Here is a 20,013-nt window from a genome sequence, read left to right as displayed (position 1 = left end):
TTTTGTTAGCTTTACCTTAGCAGTAAACTATTTGTGCCAAGTCTTTGACAATATTTTTATTTCAAAATAAATTACTGTTAACATAACCATTCCAGTTTTTCCTCCTGTAAAAGGCTTTAATCTTGTTTCATATAAAATTGAAGGTGCAGATGCATTTAATAATAGGAGTTTACTTTATTTCTTCCCTTCAAAGGTTGCTAAACTGGATGACTCAAAGGGAATTGCACATATTTATTTGTTTACTCCCAAGAACTTCCCAGACCCTGATCGGAGCATCAATCGGCAGATCACTAATGAGGACTTGTGGAAGCATCAGAAAGATGTCTTCTTGAGTGTTGCACCCAGTGGAGCTGGTCCTATAAAAGGGAAAAGTGATACTATCCTTGCTCCAGAATTACTTGGCCTAGGCCTCAAGAAAAGCCTCATGGGGTCGATCAAGCTTGCTCCAGAACCCAGCAATGTGGTGCCTACTGTTGACATGCCACTTCTTCTACCCTTACCGAAACCCGGTGAGCACATGGATGTCTATGTTTCAGTGGCCTGCCACCCTGGTCACTTTGTCGTCCAGCCTTGGCAAGAGATCCACAACCTAGAAGTCCTCATGGAAGAAATGATTCTGTACTACAGCATGGCAGAGGAGAGATCCATTGCCGTTAAGAAGAACAATCTGTATGCTGCTAAAGTAGAAAATAAGTAAGTAGATGCTTTTGTAAAAGATATGTATTATCTTGAGGAAGGCTGTTGTCTACGGTGATACTTGCAGGGTCCAAATGCCCGGCACTAGTATTAGAGATATGCACTGAGAAATCTTAATTGGTGCTCAATCTTCTCAGAGTTGGATTAACATGAATTATGCATTTCTAGGTAATGTTTGGCCTCATTCCAGTTCACAAGGGAAAGTGTCCACATTTCAGATTGTCAGCAATCTGAGACCAAGGAAGGTGAATGAGGTTGTAGACTACGTGCCTCCAGGTCAGAGTTAGAACACAATGGTTGAAACACTGCTTCTGTTCCTGCTGTACCTGATCTGATGCTCTGTTTAGCCACAGGTCTGTCAATCGAGCACTTTTTTGCCAGCAGTAAATTCACATGAAAATTATTTGCCCCTTGATTGCTAGTTATTTATCACTGGTTTCAGAGTAACAGCCGTGTTAGTCTGTATTCGCAAAAAGAAAAGGAGGACTTGTAGCACCTTAGAGACTAACCAATTTATTAGAGCATAAGCTTTCGTGAGCTACAGCTGACTTATGCTCTAATAAATTGGTTAGTCTCTAAGGTGCTACAAGTCCTCCTTTTCTTTTTATTTATCACTGTGAGTATAAGATTTTTTTCATCACAACTGTTTCCGTCAAATGGCTGTTTTAATTTAGCTATACCGTACAAAAATCTCTGTTTCAAGTAGTAGTGTGACACACAATTACAGTCTGAGCATTGAAAAGGCCAGGTAAGAAAGAGTTAGTGGAAGAACAATTTATACAGATTCTACTGTTGTTCCGAAATACATGTTGGGGAGTCTTCGGAAGTCATCTTGTACGTGTGCCTAGAGCTCTCGTGGAGGGTTCATTTTCATTCATCTAAATCATCAGTCAGAAATCTGTCTGCCTTGTTTCATCCATGTTATTCCCCTTCCACTGGCTCCCCCTTTTCAGCCTCATACTTGTTTTTCCCTTTTAGGGCAATTCGTGACTTACCTTTATCCAAGCTATTAGGCACTTCACAAGCTTTTTACTTTAGTCCCATGGACTTTCATTGAAACTTAGCCAGTCATTTTTTGAAAAAATGTGACTTAAACACTAAAGTACTTCTAAAAATTTTACCCATCATTTCCTATATGACACAAAGCAGTCAGTGCCCATCCATGCTGTTCGAACAATTTAACTGTTGTACATGAGGGTTCTTCCATGCTGTCTCCTTTGCATTCCTGTGCTGCTCCAGGGAGATGGCAGGTCTGTGACCCTGGGCACCCTGGGAATGCTGATTGGCTAGCTGTGGGGGTTTTTTGTTCTGCCACTCAGTGGGGGTCACCAAAAATATTCTCCACCCTGGCCAGAAAAACAGCCTGAAACTCCTGCCCATGGAGCTCCTTGTAAATGTCTGCAAAGCCTCTGTTTTGTCATTCAAATCACTCCTTAAAAATTCACCTCTGCCATGATATCACTATAACATGTTGATACTGGCTAGGTAATGTGTGTACTTGTTTCCTAGAACATCAAAGTTTTTTCAGATTTTGCTTTTTGAAAAATGGATTTTTCTACTAAATTTTTTCAGTAGAAAATTGTAAAACTATTTTTCAAATGTATTTTTCAGTTTTTGGATTTGGATCTTTTCTATTCCTCCTCCATTTTTTTTTAAATTCCAAACCAGAAAAGAAAGGGGTAGACAGTGTTCATTTCTTTCCTCCCCCAAACACCCACTTTACCACATTTTTCTGTTCTCTCTCTCTCTCTCTCCTCTTTTTCCAGTGAGGGAGGGAGTGAGTAAAGAGAGGAGGAGGACTCCAGAATTGATAAAACAATACTTATTTCATGTTTGTCGTTTTGTTTGTAGCTTTATTAGTCCCAGAATATTAGAGAGGCAGGGTGGGTGAGGTAATATCTTTTACTGGATCAACTTCTGTTGGTAAAAGAGACAAGACTTTGAACCACACAGAGCTCTTAGATCAGATCAGATCCGAAGAGGCACCAATAAAAGATCTTCGTCTTTGTGTGCTTGCTCATAGAATCATAGAATATGAGGGTTGGAAGGGAACTCAGGAGGTCATCTAATACAACCCCCTGCTCAAAGCAGGACCAATTCCTAACTAAATCATTCCAGTCAGGGCTTTGTCAAGCTTGACCTTAAAAACCTCTAAGGAGATTCCACCACCTCCCTAGGTAACTCACTCCAGTGGTTCACCACCCTCCTAGTGAAAAAGTTTTCCCTAATATCCAACCTAAACCTCCCCCACTGCAACCTGAGACCATTACTCCTTGCTCTGTCATCTGCTACCACTAAGAACAGTCTAGATCCATCCTCTTTGGAACCCCCTTTCAGGTAGTTGAAGGCAGCTATCAGATCCCCCCTCGTTCTTCTCTTTTGCAGACGAAATAATCCTCATAAATCATGTGCTCCAGCCCCCTAATCATTTTTGTTGACTTCCGCTGGACTCTTCCCAATTTTTTCACATCCTTCTTGTAGTGTGGGGCCCAAAACTGAACACAGTACTCCAGATGAGACCTCATCAATGCCAAATAGAGGGGAATGATTACATCCCTCAATCTGCTGGCAATGCTCCTACTTATACAGCCCAAAATGCCCTTAGCCTTTTTGGCAACAAGGGCACATTGTAGACTCATATCCAGCTTCTCATCCACTAACCCCTAGGCCCTTTTCTGCAGAACTGCTGCCTAGCCGCTCAGTCCCTGGTCTGTAGCGGTGCATGGGATTATTCTGTCCTAAGTGCAAGACTCTGCACTTGTCCTTGTTGAACCTCATCAGATTTCTTTTGGCCCAATCCTCTAATTTGTCTAGGTCCCTCTGGATCCTGTCCCTATCCTCCAGCATATCTACCACTCCTTCCAGTTCAGTTGCTGAGGGTGCAATCTTGCTGAGGGTGCAATCCACACCATCCTCCAGATCATTAACGAAGATATTGAACAAAACCGGTTCCAGGACCAACCCTTGGGGCACTCCGCTTGATACCGGCTGCCAACTAGACATGGAGCCATTGATCACTACCCATTGAGCCCGACGATCTAGCCAGCTTTCTAGCCACCTTCTAGTCCGTTCATCTAGCCCATACTTCTTTAACTTGCTGGCAAGAATACTGTGGGAGACTGTATCAAAAGCTTTGCTAAAGTCAAGGAATAACATGTCCACTGTGTTCCCCTCATCCACAGAGCCAGTTATCTCATCATAGAAGGCGATTAGATTAGTCAGGCATGACCTTCCCTTGGTGAATCCATGCTGACTATTCCTGATCACTTTCCTCTCCTCTAAGTGCTTCAGAATTGATTCCTTGAGGACCTGCTCCATGATATTTCCGGGGACTGAGGTGAGGCTGACTGGCCTGTAGTTCCCCAGATCCTCCTCCTTCCCTTTTTTAAAGATGGGCACTATGTTGGCCTTTTTCCAGTCATCTGGGACCTCCCCCGATCGCCATGAGTTTTCAAAGATAATGGCCAATGGCTCTGCAATCACATCTGGCAACTCCTTTAGCATGCTTGGATGCAGCACATCCTGCCCCATGGACTTGTGCTCATCCAGCTTTTCTAAATAGTCCAGAACCACTTCTTTCCCCACAGAGGGCTAGTCCCTTCTCCCCATGCTGTGCTGCCCAGTGCAGCAGTCTGGGACCTGACCTTGTTCGTGAAGACAGAGGCAAAAAAAGCATTGAGTATATTAGCTTTTTCCACATCCTCTGTCACTAAGTTGCCTCCCTCATTCAGTAAGGAGCCCACACTTTCCTTGACCACCTTCTTGTTGCTAACATATCTGAAGAAACCCTTCTCGTTACTTTTAACATCTCTTGCTAGCTGCAACTCCAGGTGTGATTTGGCCCTCCTGATTTCACTCCTGCATGCCTGAGCAATATTTTTATACTCTTCCCTTGTCATTTGTCCAATCTTCCACTTCTTGTAAGCTTCTTTTTTGTGTTTAAGATCAAGGATTTCACTGTTAAGCCAATGAGATTTTTGTCAATGTCGTGAGATTTTTTGCCTTAGCAGTATCTGCAGAGTCAGCTGTAGCTCCCTCTGGAGTGCAGTACCCATGCATTGGTATATTAGGTATCACTGGCCCTATGCTCTCTCAGTTCCTTCTTACCACCTATGGTGGTTAGTTAAAGCACCTTTCCCTTGCCTTGCAAGGGCTAGAGTTTCTTCTGCTTCAGTCTTTGAGCCTTAAGGCCTTGTAAATAGGTTTTTTTACAGTAGTTATAAGTAGTTAGAGACAGAGTCCCTGTGGGGCATGCTCCGGTCTCTGGTTTTTAAGCCCTGCTCTGACTGTAACAGGCCTATACCTATTAGTGACCCTCATATCAGCTGCCTCATATGCTTGGGGGAATCCCATGTGAAGAAGTGTCACATCTGTAAGAACTTTCATCCCAGAACTCAGAAAGAGCGAGACATCCGTTTTGAGGGCCCTCCTTCTGGAGGGCTGCTCTACACACGGTATTGGAACCTTCCCGGACAGACACTGCCCTGAGCACCTCGGCCTTGGCGCACAGCGCACCCCCTGGCACCGGATTCTGCCCAGCACCTCTCCCTGGCACCAATGCCTCAGAAGAGGTCAAAGAAGACTGACTCCCTAGCACCGAGCAAGAAGGGCAAAGGACCCAGTTCGGGCTGACAGCCCGTGCCGGAGCCAAATGGGGCCCCCTCTCCCCGAGGGATCCGCCACTGACTCCAGGGAGCAGTAAGGGACCCAGACTGGTGGCAATGCCGATGCCTTCCCAGGCTCTCCTGGCTCCCAGAGAGCAGAGGCCTCCAGTAGCATCGTCCGCACCGCATGTGTCTCAGGTCACGGCAAAGGCTCCCCATGAGGGCAAACCAGCAGTAAAGACCCCCCAGAGGGCGGGCAAATGACGCCGGTCTCTGGAGACAAGACGGCGCTCTCCGTCTCCATGCCCCAGGTCTCGGTCTTCTGTGGGGCGTCCTAAATTGCTGGCACCGTGCTCATGGTCTCCGCCCGCCTGATGCAGGTCACCTAGAGGAAGGCGCTGGTCACCATATTGCTGGCACCAATCATCCTCCTGGAGGCTGTCTCCTCAGCACAGATTTCTGTCTCCCAGATGGTGGGAGCGGTCTCTATTGCAGTACCAATCCTCCCCTCTCCCCCCGCGCCCCGCCCCGGCCCCAGAACCAATGCTCCTTGAGGCACCGCTCTCCCGCGGCAACAGTTAGCCATAAGACACAAGCTTTGATGGCCACTCCATGGTCACTGGAAGGTGTTTCCCCTGGTTCAGGAAGGGAATTCAGCCCTTTGCCCCGCGACCACACCGGTGCGATTGGGCACCTGAGGCTGCGTTGACCTCCACAATGCTGTCATGGCAGCCAGGCCAGTAGCTGGCGCAATGGCCCTACTGGAGCGCCTGGGGCATGCCTCTGGTGCTGACGCCTCAGTCGGCCATTCCGCGTCCGCCGCCTCAGAGCATCAACCAGCAGCACCAAGTTCGGTGAATGTGGCACGCTCGGAGGCCAGGGTAGAGGAGCAAGTGCCCACCCCGAAACCCTCTTCCCCCATGGGCGATGATCCCTTGTGGCCTCCCACAGTGATCCAGTCGTCATCCTGGATCCGTGGCAGGCCCCTCCCATGCCAGCCCGCCGGATGATTTCAAAGAACATCAGGCCCTGCTTCATAGGGTGGCTACAAACTTGGGCTTGGAAGTAGAGGAGATGACTGAACAGGCGGACACCCTGTTCAGTGTGCTCTTGGCCTCTACCCCCACCCTTGTTGCGCTACCAGTGCACGATGGGGTCCTAAAAGTAGCAAAAGCCCTTTGGCAAACTCTTCCTTCCATTCCTCCCTAAGTTCGAGGCCACCTTCTTCCATAACTCCAAGATGGCTGAGAAAAAGTATTTCATCCTGGCCAAGGGGTTCAAATGGGCTCACTGGTCGTCTTGTCAGCCAAAGAGAATGACAGATGGGCAAACCAGTTGGCCTCTTTATTTTTGGGGTGTCAAAGAGGCTGAATCTGTTTGGGAGAAAGATTATTTGATGGCCAGCCTTCAGTTCCACCAGGCTCTCTTGGGGAGGTACAACTTCATCTTATGGGACTCCCTCCATAAGTTCAAGGACTCACTGCCCCAGGAATTGGGGGCCCTGGTGGAGGAGGGTTCGACAGCTGCAAGGTGCTCCCTCCAAATGGTGTGGGAAATGGCCGATTCAGCAACTAGCATGGTCGCGTCAGTGGTGGTCATGAGGCACAGCTCCTGGCTTCAGACCACTGGCCTGTCTCAGGAAATGGAGACCTCAATCCAGGACCTTCCCTTTAATGGGAATGGTGTCTTTGCAGAGCAGACTGACACGAGGCTGCATGGACTGAAGGACACTCAGGCCGCCCTTTGCTCACTGGGTCTGCATATGCTGCAATCGACGAGGAAGCAGTTCCAGCCACCCCCGCTGCCAAGGCCTTGGCAGCCTCGACAGGGCCCTGCAAGGAGAAGGGATAGACACGAGTCTGTCTCATCGCTGCCCTTCCTCCTCCCGCTCCTGTGCACAACCTGGCCCATCAAAGCCTCATGGGAGGCAGAAGCACTTGTTTTGAGGGTGCGCTCGAGAGCAATGCCCCAGTCGACTCCCCGTATCCACCTCATTTCCTCAACCATCTTCGTCCCTACCGTTCAGCCTGGTCGCAGGTCACCTCAGACTGTTATGTGCTAGAGCTTGTATCTTGGGGCTACACCCTTCAATTCTCAGCCCCCCTCTTCCCACCCCCATTTCCTGTCCCTCTCAGGGACCCTCCTCATGAGTTACTCCTCATTCAAGAGGTTAAGAACCTCATGCAGATGGGGACAGTGGAGGAGGTCCCCTGGGACATGAGGGGAAAAGGGTTCTACTCCTGTTTCCTAATCCTGAAAGTGAAAGGGGGTCTAAGACTCATTCTGGACCTGCGGCACTTCAATAAGCCTCTCAAAAAGTTGAAGTTCTGCATGGTCTCCTTGGCCTCCATCATCCCCTCCCGGGATCTAGGAGACTGGTACACCTCCCTTGATCTGAAGGACTCTTATTTCCATATCTCAATCTTCCAGGGTCACAGACAATTCCTCTATTTTGTGGTTGGAAGGCGCCATTTCCAATTCATGGTGCTGCCCTTTGGTCTCTTGTCTGCCCCAAGGGTGTTTACAAAATGTATAAAGAAAAGGAGGACGTGTGGCATCTTAGAGACTAACCAATTTATTTGAGCATAAGCTTTCGTGAGCTACAGCTCACTTCATTCCCATGCTTATTTTTCCCCCTACTGTTACTCACACCTTCTTGTCAACTGTTGGAAATGGGCCATCCTGATTATCACTACAAAAGGTTTTTTTCTTCTGCTTATAATAGCTCACCTTAACTGATCACTCTCGTTATAGTGGGTATGGCAACACCCATTTTTCATGTTCTGTGTGTGTATGTATATAATCTTCCTGCTGTATCTTCCACTGCATGCATCTGATGAAGTGGGTTTGAGCCCATGAAAGCTTATGCCCAAATAAATTTCTTAGTCTCTAAGGTACCACAAGGACTCCTCGTCTTTTTGCTGATACAGACTAACACGGCTACCACTCATACTGGCCAAGACATATATTTACCTGTCTTCTTTCTGAAGCCTCATAAATAGGAAGAGGAGTGCAGATTGCATGCCCTGGACGTCAAAGGGCGCTTGCTTTCTACATCGACAGGACCAAGCCGTTTCCTAAGTCAACACATTTGTTGCGGTGGCAGACAGGATGAGAGGTCGCCCAGTGTCTGCACATATGATTTCGTCCTGGATCACAGCCTGCATCCATTACTTCTATGACCTGGCAAAGATGCCTCCACCAATGACCGTGACTACCCACTCAACTAGGGCGCAGGCTTCGTCGGCAGCCTTCCTGGGCCAGGTGCTGATTCAGGATATCTCCAGGCCGTTACCTGGTCGTCTGTCCACATGTTTGCATCTCATTATGCGCTCACCCAGCAAGCCCGAGATGATGCTGGCTTTGACAGAGCAGTGCTGCAAGCCACATGACTCTGAACCCTGACCCTGCCACCAGAGATACTGCTTGTGAGTCACCTAGAATAGAATCAACATGAGCAAGCGTACAAAGAAGAAAAAACGGTTACCTACCTTTGGTACTCATGTCCATTCCATTACTCACCCTCCTGCCCCTCTGTCAGAGTTGCAGGCAAGAAGGAACTGAGAGGGTGTAGGGCTGGTGGTGCCTAATATACCGACACGTGGGAGTAGCATTCGAGAGTGCTACAGCCAACCCTTTGGACACTGCTAAGGCAAAAATCCGTCCACGAATGGAACGGACATGAGCAACACACCTACCTTTCGTAATTATTGTTCTTTGAGAGAACTGTTTTTACCTCACCCACCTGCTCTTGAATTCTTATTTCAATTTTTTGTCAGTCTGAAACAAAAACGTTCAGAGTTTTTTATTCAGTTCTATTGTTTTCCATTCTTCTAGTTAAAGCATTTTCTGATTGCATTCAGTTTGTGTGAATCATACTTTAAATCTACCCTTTGTTTTCTTTTTTCACCCTTTTTTTTAAATACCATTTAGGTGGCACAGGGTGTTAATAAAAGGAATTCTGACAAATGGGTTGGTATCAGTATATGAGTTGGACTATGGTAAACATGAGCTTGTCAGCATCAGAAAAGTACAGCCTCTAATGGACATGTTCAAAAAACTACCATTTCAAGCTATAACCGCTCAGCTTGCAGGTAGGTCACAAGTATTTGTAATTTTGTTGGATAAAATTTTCTAAACAATAGAGGGGCATCAAGTGGGTAAGAATATTTGGCGTATAAAGCTATGAGGATAGTGGCATAGTGTACACTTAAATTTTATAGTAAGCATTTTGCAAATTTACAAAATAATGAATAGATTAGAATTGTTTTCATTGTTTTTTATTCCACCCTTCGTCTTTGTACAAGAGAGATTAGTAATTCAGTTTTATTACTACTGTTTTAAAAAAAAATTAATCTCTAATGAGAGAGAATTTGTATTAACCACATGTTATGGAAACTGAAAGGCATCTTAATTTAACTTTCTCAGCAGCCACATTCCAAGCAATATGAAATGTGGGGCAGATGAAATAGTAGTCCTGTAAGTGACTTCTAGAAGGGAGAGTGGAAGAAGGGAAATAAAATTTGTTTTCAGGTCCTTTGATGTAGCAAGAAGGCCATGTTTATATAGTTTCTATTAACTGCAAAGCTTGTGCTCTCATTGTCCATTATACTCTCATAAACATCTTTTTAAAATCTGAGCAGGGGAGAAGGGCAGATTTTTGGATTTGTGGAGGGCCAACAATCTTTTTTTTTTTTTTTTTGTGCCCTGCCTAAATGGAGTTTATTTAGGTGAATTATAATTTTCTCTCTTTCTCTGGTTGCTGATCTCTGGCATGTAGAGTATTCAGTAATATTGCTATTTTCTCAGTAACTATCCAACCCATTCTTCTCCACCAGTTTAGAAGTGCAGAACTTCTTCAGGGAAGCACAACTAATGCATGAGTGGAAATAAACATTTGCTTGCCTAAGAGTGAATGTGTTGCTTTTTCCTTTCCATCTTTCTTCTTCCATTTCCAACTCATTCTGTAACCCTCACCATTTTCTCACTATTTGCTTCATTACAGTTGCTTCTTTCTTCTCCACTTCATTTGAAAAGTAGTAGCCCAGACTTTCAGCTGTGCCTAGTATGTATTGGGTGCAATCAGGCACAAAGGCACAGTTTGTGGGTGTCCAGTCGTAGAGCTGGTTCTCCACTGGTCTGTTCTCTCATGTAGCTTAGGGTGACTTTGAGACTGCTCTAAACTACTCCAGCTGGCTATGTTGCCAAGGGGCTGAGGTGCCCATAGGGTTACCGTTGGAGTGCAGTCGCACTCTGGCCATCCCCCTGTGTTGGGGTTGTATATGATCCAGTTGAGCATGTCCCTACGCTATCCAAGGAGTCTTCTGGCATTGAGGAATTTACTAAGTAGATAGTTATGCCTGCACTGTGCGGCCAAAGCAGAATCTGACTATCTAGGTCAGTATTTCCTTTCCTCCCATTCTTCAACAGTTGCTCTTTTCTCCATTGTGCTCTCTCATGCAATACTGTCTCTTTTGCATCCCACATTACCCTCTTGTTTCCATGCACCATTACTCTCCTCTGTACTTGTTTTCTACTGTTTTCTACCCCAAACCTTTCATGTGTCTTCTGTCAGTGGAATAGGGCAGTCGCTACAAGAGTGGGAGATGGGTTCCTTGTCCTTTGTCCTCCATGTCGCTCTTCCTGTCCCTCAGAGAGGGGAGATTATGGCTGTTAATACTGGCGGTGCAGCAAGCCTCTTCTTACTGGCTCTCTTTGATCAATGCTGAACTGGCTTTCCTTACAACCAGAGATTGTACTGGTTGTCCCTCATCTCAGCTGCAGGGAGACAACTGTTGTCCTGGAGGGAGCTCACAGTAGCCCTTTTTGCTGGGCAGCTGCCTAGGTTGGGGTGAGGGGCCACATCCATGCAGTGGTTTCCCCTCAAAAAGCGTGTGGATCTTGATCTTTGCAACCCTCAGCAGGCCCAGGTCATGGCATGGTCTAGGAATTATTTTAGACTTACAGGTCAGTCACGACAAACTTCTAGTAAGAGTAGCTCATTTAAATTTTGAAGTCACTGTTAGGCTACAAACTTGCAAAATGCAAGCTGAGATGAGCCTAGGTAGTTAGAGGTCTCCAAACTTACTGAGTACGAGGAACATCATACTAGGCTTCATGGGCCACGAAGTGTAGCCCTGGTGACCTGCAGAGATTTCATAAAAAAGTTAGCGAATAGTGAGGTAATGTGCTGAATTCATCAACGACTGTGCAAGAGGTTAGGGACAGTCAGCAGGTAACCAGTCTATACTAACACTTTTAGGATAGCTTCTTCTCCATCTTCTCATCACTTGAAAGCTAGCTGCATTGTGCTGAATGCCACTGAATGCATCATTGCTGAATACTACTGCTCATCTCCTCTGCACTATGGAGCCACCTTGGGGTTCAGACAAGTGGCAGACATCTTATTAGATGGTGTGGTTTTAGGGGTGGAAATAAACTTTTATTCAGAATATTTTTACAATTTTGAAATTACTAAAATACAAGGCTGCTATAAGATATGTCACTTCCCCGAGCCGGAGGGTCAATGAATCCTGAAAAAGGGGCCAGTGAGCAAAGTACCTGTCCCTCTTTAAAGTGCCGTACTACGAATGTTCTTAGTTATGTGTAAAATGTTCAATAATCACATTATCCAGACCACTGCTGGCAGTTATTCAGAGTCAGTGCACTTGCCTTTCTCTTCCAGAAATGTGGATGATCACAGCTGAAAATAATGTATACTTTTTTTAGACCCCCTTTCTGCGTGCTACCAAGTTCTTTTTCAAGTGCTTGCACATGTCCATTCCAATGCAGGTGTGTACGCATCCCAAGTACAGTTGCTGGATTTTTTTCCTTTAGTGGTATCCATTGGGTTGGCTCCAGCACTTCCAGGTGCAGCTCAGTCATAGCACTGGTATAAGGGGCCCCACCAAGCCTGCGTCCCTTCAGTTCCTCCTTACTGCCAGTGATGGCTGCTGGAACTTACCTCGTTGCTCAGGCAATCTTACCTCGTGGTTTCTTTCTGTTTTTTTGTGTATATAGTTCTTGTAGTTTGATAGTAGCAATAGTAGTTAATGTGTTTTGGATGCCTCCACATTTAGTTGGCAAGGCTTGTCCACTGCCCAGTGCTGGGGCATGCCTTGGTCACCAGGCTTCAAGCCCTGCACTTCCTGCGGCAGATTGATGCCATTGAGCGACCCGCACTAGACCTGGGTTAAATGCTTAGGGGAGGCTCACAGGAAGGACCGTTGCCACATCATTAGGGACTTAAAACCCCGCACCCCAAAAGACTAGACAGTGAGATTGAGGCCTTCTCATGGAGGCAGCCCTGAGACCAGCATCGGCACCACGCTCGGACTTGGCACCAAGCACCTCAGCTTCAGTATGGAGCGTGCCTCCTGCCAGTCGAGAATCCCAGCACAGGTCCTCCTTCCAGTGCCTAAGAGGCACCGTAAGCACCAGGAGAAGTCGTTCCCTGGTGCCAAAAGGAAGCAGGCAAGAGGACTGAGAGAGAGCGGCCCGATGCGGGTCTCGCACTCTCTCCCCAGCACCCATGCCAGCTCTGCATACGCTAACATGGGAAGTACCATCCTCCAGCAGGCCTTGTACTGAGCAGTTCATGGTACTGTCAGTCCTGGAGGCATTTGCAGCTGCTAGAGACTTGCTCACATTGCCTGTGCCAGGGTCTCCGGAGATCCAGGACTTGGCACTGCCAGTTCCGATGAGCAGCAGAGAGCCATCCCCCAGCTTTCACATGGCACCGTGACCACTCTGTGGGGAAAACCCCCTCTAATAGCCCCTGACTTCTCCACGGCACCAGTCATTAGTACCGAGAGGGTTGGCTAGCTTCAGCACTGTCACTGGGTCTCATAGATTCAGCCCTAGCTCCCAGTTTTAGCCCTGTGGGGGCAGGTGGGCTCTGCCACAGATCCCAGCTTCAGCTTGAGGCTTCTGCCCCACAGCAGCACCAAGGCTTGAGGCTTCAGCCCCACAGCAGCACCGGGGCTCAGGGATTTGGTACAGGGCTCAGGGTTGCAGCCCCGCAGCTCCTGGCTGCTGCCCTGCCGTGGCACCAGGGCTCGCAGCTCCCAGCTGCTGGCTTTAGCTCTCTGGCTGTTGCCTGGAGGGGGCATTGGGGCTCCAAGCTTCAGCTGGGGGACCCCACCAACCCCCTGAAAAGGCTCACAGCCCCCCGGTTGAGAACCGCTGGCCTATGGGACCATGGGGACCAACACCCATGCAATGGCCTTTCTGGAACCTGTGGGGATTTCCTCTGGGCCAGGGCACTGTCTCAAGGCATTTGTACTCTGTGGCCTCGGAAAGTAGGATGTCTCTGGTACCACACTAAGAGACACCAGACCCAGACTGTAGTGCCGAACCTCAAGAGCAGGTTCCACAGGTCTCGTTCAAGACAGAGGAAGGGGCAGAGGCCCCTCAACCAGCTTTAGCCTCCTCCTCTTCCCCAGATGAGGCGCTGGTGGCTACTGGTGCATCACTACCCCAAGATGACCACAGTGCTCACCAGGACTTTTTAAAGCGGATGGCCTTGAACTTGGTATTCAAGCCAAGGTGGTCAAGAGGTGACACACGGCCTATTAGATATCTTGTCAGGGGACCAGTCCCTCAAGAGTGGCTCTACCTCTTAACAAGGCAATCATGGATTCAGTTAAGGCGCTTTGACAGACCCCCGCTTCTCTCCACCTACAGCTAAACACACACACTGAAAATACTTGTGCCAGCTAAAGGGTATGAATTTCTGTTCTCTCATTCTCTTTCAGGATCCCTAGTGGTGGCAGCCACCAATGACCGGGACTATCAGGGTCAAGTGCCCAAGGCAAACGACCCCAAAGAGCTGGACTTGTTTGGCAGGAAAGCCTATTCGACGAGTGGGCTATAGCTTTGTATAGCAAACCAGCAAGCTTTGCTAGGTCACTATGATTTTAATATGTGGGAGGTGATCCAAAAATTTAAGGACATGCTTCCCCAAGATGCCAATAGGAGTTCTCTTCATTTGTTGAAGGGAAGACAGTAGGCAGGGTCTACCTGCAGGCAGCCTTACACTCCACTAATTCTGCGGCCAGATCATTGGTCACTGCTGTTACCATGTGCAGGAGCTCGTGGGTATAGTCCTCAGGGTTTCCCCAAGAGGTGCAGCAGATCCTCCAGGACCTCCCATTCGAAGGGTCCTTGTTCTTTTCAGAGCAAACAGATGCCAAATTGCACAGACTTAACAACCCTTAAGGCAACCCTGAAATTTCTGAGTCTGTATACACCAACAGCATCCAGAAGACACTACAGGCCTCAGCAGACTGGATGCTATTTTACACAGCCTCCCAGACAGGAGCAGTGGAGGATGAAAAATAAGGGGTTTGGGTTTAGATCCCCCTCCCCCAACCTCCTCCTCAGGGCCTATGCATTCTGCCCCTAGACATGCAGGCACCTTGAAGCACTCGTTTTGACAAGATGCTCAAGGATGACATTTCAATCCCCTCAATTCTGGACCCAGTTACCCTTCGTTTTCCAGCCAACTGTCCCTCTTCTTCAATGCCTGGAAACATATTACCTCAGAAACACAATAGAATTAGGTTACACCTGCCAATTTTTGTCCACTGCACCTTTCCACCCATCCTCCCTTGTCTCTCTTCAGGGACCCTTCTCACGAGCAACTATTGGAACAAGAAGTCCAATCTCTCCTTTGGGTGGGAGTCATGGAAGAGGTTCTGCACCATCTATGGGGATAGGGGTTTTATTCCCATTACTTCCTAATCCCAGAAGCCAAGGGAGTGTGAGGGCTCAGACCAATCCTAGACATGTGGCTGCTCAAATGCTATCTCAAGAGATTAAAGGTATGCATGGTCTCCTGGGCTTCCATCATTCCTTCATTGGATCCAGAGGATTGGCATGCTCCCTTTGACCTAAAAGACACATACTTCCACATACTGACTTTTCCAAAGCCACAGAAGGTTCCTAAGATTTGTGAAACAATTCATTAATAATTTGTGGTTCTGCCATTCAGGCTGTTGGATGCCTCACTGGTCTTCACCAAGTGTATGGTGGTAGCCGCGGCCTTCCTCAAGAGAAAGGGAGTTCTCCTCTTCCCATATCTTGACGACTGACTAATCAAGGGCCGGTTCAAAACTCACGTGGAATCTGATATCCCTCTCATCCAATCGACCTTCTGGGCATTGGGCCTGTTAATAAACAACCTGAAATCCACCCTTATCCCTGTACAAAGGCTAGAGTTCATCAGGGTGGTTCTCAACTTCATACAGGCGAAGGCCATGCTTCCTCAGGATTGCTTCTGTTCAATCTCGACCCTGATAAGCTCTCTCCAGGTACTTCCGATAACCATAGTCCGGATATGCTTGAGCCTTTTGGGCCACATGGCATCATGCACATATGTGGTACAACACATAAGGATACATTTCTGACCTCTCCGGGCCTGGCTGGCCATGGCGTAGTCACCCGCATGACATCATGTGGACATGGTACTTACCATTCCATCTGAAGTTCTTGACCCACTGACTTGGTGGCTGAACCAGTGTAGGAGTACCTTTTTTGAGGCCCCAACCATCTGTATATCTGGTCTCCGACACCTCGGTGCTGGGTTGAGGAGCCCACCTAGGGCATCTCAGGACTCAAGGCCTGTGGTCTCAAGAAGAGCTCTCACGCCATATCAATCATAGAGCACTCTGGGCAATCCCCTTGGTCTACCAGACATTCTTAACCAACATTGCAGACAAGGCAGTTTCAGGTCTCACAGCCAATACAATCACTATATACCACATCAACAGGCAGAGCGGAGAGCATTCTCTCTCTCTCCTCCCCTGCTCCCCCAATACCAGGAGGCAATCTGACAGTGGGAGTTCTGCATTACACACTCAATCTACCGAGAAGCATCTTACCTGCTGGGTACGCAGAACCAATTTGTGGATCACCTCAGCAGGTCCGTCTCCATTCACCATGAGTGGTCCCTTCAACTGGACATTGCAAAAGACATCTTCCAGAAGTGTGGGACTCTCCTTATAGACCTGTTCTCTACCCATACCAACAGGAAATGCCATCAGTTTTGCTCCTTGTAGGACCACAGCCCAGAGTCCCTTACAGACGCCTTCCTGTATTACACCTCCCTCCCCCCCTCCCCATTCCACTTGTCAAAGATTAAGTAGGACTGAGCACATGTCATCCTTGTAGCCCCAACATGATCGAGACAGCACTGGTTCACCACCCTCTTATGCCTTTCAGTAGAGCCTCCAATCTGGCTCCCATTGTATCCATACCTGATCACCCAGGATCCCACAGTCAGCTGCTCCACCCAAACCTCATCTCTCTTCATCTGACAGCCTAGATTCTTCATGGCTGAATCCTGAAGAGCAAGCTTGTTTGGAGCAGGTTCGTAGAATCCTACTAGGCAGCAGAAAACCCTGCACCAGAGCAGCTTTCCTGGCAAAGTGGAAACGATTCTCCACCTGGCTCCCCCTACACAGTCCTCACTGCAGCTTATTTTAAACTGCCTTCTGCTCTTGAAACAACAAGGTCTGGCCCTTTCTTCCGTCAAGGTCCACCTGGCAGCCATTTCAGCCTTCCATCCTAAGGTCGACAACAGATCAGGCTTTTCACACAGAATGGTCGTCTGTTTTCTCAAAGGCCTGGAGAGGTGTTTCTCTCAGCTGAAGGACCCAATACCTTCTTGAGACCTAAACCTCATCCTGTCAAAGCTGAGGGACCTGCCCGTTGAGCCACTGGCAACATGCTGACTGTTGCATCTCTCCTGGAAAGTGACAGTTTTAGTGGCCGTGACTTCAGCCAGGAGGGTTTCGGAGATCTGAGCCCTCACATTGGAATCTCCGTATACAATCTTCTTCAAATAAGATAAGGTACAGCTGTGCCCACATCCAAATTTCCTCCCGAAAGTGGTCTCTCAATTCCACTGCAATCAAGCAATTTTTCTACCAGTATTCTACCCTAAGCATATAGATAAGAACAGCGCCTACACTCCTTGGATGTCAGACGGGCCGTGGAGCCTTATATTCAAAGGACCAAACCATTCCGCAGATCGACTCTGCTGTTCATAGCAATAGCTGAGAGAGTGAAGGGGCTCCCCATCTCCTCCCAGAGGATTTTGTCTTGAATTACCTCATGTATCCAGGCATGTTACAAACTCACGGGAGTCCCTCTTTCACCTAACCTGACTGCTCACTCCACAAGATCTCAGCCCTCTTCGGCTGCTTTCCTAGATCAAGCCCCAATTCAAGATATCTGCAGGGCAGCAACCTGGTCCTTGGTGCACACGTTCTCCGTGCTCTATGCCATTACTCAACAGGGCCAAGATGATGCCAGCTTCATCCACACAGTCTTGCAGTCAGCTTGTACTTGAACTCTGAGCCCACTTCCTGTGGAACTGCTTGTGAGTCACCTACGTTGGAATGGACGTGTGCAAGCACTAGAAGCAAAAACAGTTACTAACCTTTCTGTAACTTGTTCTTCGAGATGTGTTGCACACGTCCCTTCTGAGTCCTGCCCACTGCCCCCTCTATTGGAGTTGTCGGTGGGCTTGGCGTGGCCCCTTATACCGGCACTGTGAGCATCCAACATCGGGGGGCGCTGGAGCCAACCTGACAGACATCACTAAGGGGGGGAAAAAAAAATCCAGCAACTGTTCTTGGGGCATGCACACACCTACATTGGAACGGACGTGTGCAACACATCTCAAAGAGCAGTTACAGAAAGGTTAGTAACCATTTTTTTCCACAATGTGACACAGTTGATGATCCTTACATGGGAGGCTAAACAGCCATTGAAACAAGAGTAAGGATTGAAATGTTTTTACAGAACTTTGTTAGCTTCACTTTCTTTAATAGCACTACTTTGAGTGTCTTCCACTTCAAGTGTAGAATTACTAAGAATCTTGATTTTGGGGAAAAAGAACAGGAGTACTTCTGGCACGTTAGAGACTAACAAATGTATTTGAGCATAAGCTTTCGTTGGTTTTGGGAGTTTGTCACTTAAATCAGTCTTTTCTTTAAATGGCCTTATTTGCTTTATATTTTTCCTAGGAGTGAAATGCAAACAGTGGTCAGAAGAAGCATCAATAGTGTTTCGAAACCATGTAGAGAAGAAACCCCTAGTGGCACTGATACAAGCAGTTAATGAAAGCACAAGATCTTGGGATCGAAAAATAGTTACCTACTTAGTGGACACCGCACTACCAGATACTGATATATGGATTCATGACTTTATGTCTCAATATTTTGTGGAGCTTTCAAAGGTTAATTAATCACTGCTTCTGACACTATAGCAACTAATTCAGATTCTTTAGCAATAAAAACTGTAGCAGGCTTTTAAAGAGAAATTTAGCTGTTTACATGATCTTGAATATATGAATGCAGTAAGTTTGAAAAATCTGATGCTTGTATTTAACAGAAGTTTCTGTTTTCTTTGAATTGACTTTCAGAGAACTTGCACTTTGTTCACTAGTGTAGCGTTAGAATGTTGGGATGAAAATTCAGATTAAGTAAAATGTTATTTATCAATAAAAATTATTGGTGACTTGTTTATTTTCTTGCTGGACTCTTTTTTCATTCTTTTCAAACTTAATGGCATTTGAGGCTTGTCAAAATTTGAGTTTATTTACAAACTGTTAATTTCTGCTTCATCCGCTCCTTAACGAACACAAACATCACATCTGAACTGATTCCTCATTTGTTGATAGTTTCAGAAATACCCTGTCCCTGAATCCAGAGTGTAAGAATTATACTTGTTTTTACGTGGAGGTGTCCGCAGCAGAACAACCTGCGTGCGTCCTGACGGCTGCAAATACTGGGCACTGTGAGAGCTGCAGGCACCTTTTGCCTTCTGCGTTTGGGTGAAGAAAATGCATTCCAACAATCCCGCTTTTTTCCTCCTACTTAAAAACAAAACCCAAAAAAGCAGCAGCTTCTTGCAGTCTGCTCAGATGGTCGGTCTGTCCTTGATGGTTAACACCCCTCTCCCTAGCCTGCTTTTTCGCCCTCTTCTTGCCCCCTTCATTTCATTTAGGACAGTCAAATGCTCATGAGAATGGTTTCCATTAAGTGCACCTTCATCTCATGTTAGATCTGTGGATTTTGGTGTATTCCCAGCTAACAACCTACTTTACAAGACTGAGTTCCCCAGTTTTCATGTGAACCAGAGCTTCTGACTAGCTTGGGCTGATCCTGCTGACAGTTCCTGTGTGGGGGAATTTACCGTCCTTCTTGAGGGACAGTACATACCCATTTACAGTGATCTGAACCCATGCTGTATGTCCTTTCTTTACCCTAGGGGATATTTAAGAGAAATGTCCTCAAAGCCTCAGACCTTCACCTCCTACTACCGGTACATCACACACCTCACATCCCCTGTGCATGCAAGGGAAGATGTAGCATAAGGCCATCCAGCTCTAGAGAGCTGAAAGGATTCAGAGATGTATACTTCATCTACTTGTGGTATCTGATACACTGAAGGGGAATGATCCACATCGCTAAGTAGTTAAATGGTTTATGGTCTAATGTTTCAAAGTAGAAAGAATCTGGTCTGTCGTCACTTCACCAGCCTCTAGAGACTCACTTACAACAAACATTAATCACTGTAAGCTCTGAGATGGCGGCTTGTCCATGGGTTACCTAGCTAGTCAGTAGCAGAGCTCACTGGTCCTCACGTCCAATCCCCTGCGCTGACCACTGGATCTTCATCTCTCTATAAAGTGTCCTGGTTC

The 20,013-nt window shown here is 47.1% G+C and overlaps 1 protein-coding gene across 8 annotated transcripts in view; it reads left to right on the top strand.

Annotated features, from left to right (window-relative positions):
• TDRD7 (tudor domain containing 7) overlaps window positions 1-18,833 on the top strand; it is a 105,814-nt gene extending 86,981 nt beyond the window's left edge. For 7 of the 8 annotated variants that reach the window (XM_073346061.1, XM_073346058.1, XM_073346059.1 and 4 more), the window contains 3 exons: window positions 194-693; window positions 9,234-9,394; window positions 18,335-18,833. In XM_073346061.1, the coding sequence (XP_073202162.1) occupies window positions 194-693; window positions 9,234-9,394; window positions 18,335-18,555 (882 nt within the window). In that variant the 3' untranslated portion in view covers window positions 18,556-18,833. The remainder of the gene's footprint in view (window positions 1-193; window positions 694-9,233; window positions 9,395-18,334) is intronic. The other variant, XM_073346062.1, reaches the window with a different exon arrangement.
• The last annotated feature ends 1,180 nt before the right edge of the window (window positions 18,834-20,013 follow it).

Source organism: Lepidochelys kempii, chromosome 5 (genome assembly GCF_965140265.1).
Source record: "Lepidochelys kempii isolate rLepKem1 chromosome 5, rLepKem1.hap2, whole genome shotgun sequence".
Taxonomy (NCBI): domain Eukaryota; kingdom Metazoa; phylum Chordata; order Testudines; family Cheloniidae; genus Lepidochelys; species Lepidochelys kempii.
This window is presented reverse-complemented; position numbering and strand designations above follow the sequence as displayed.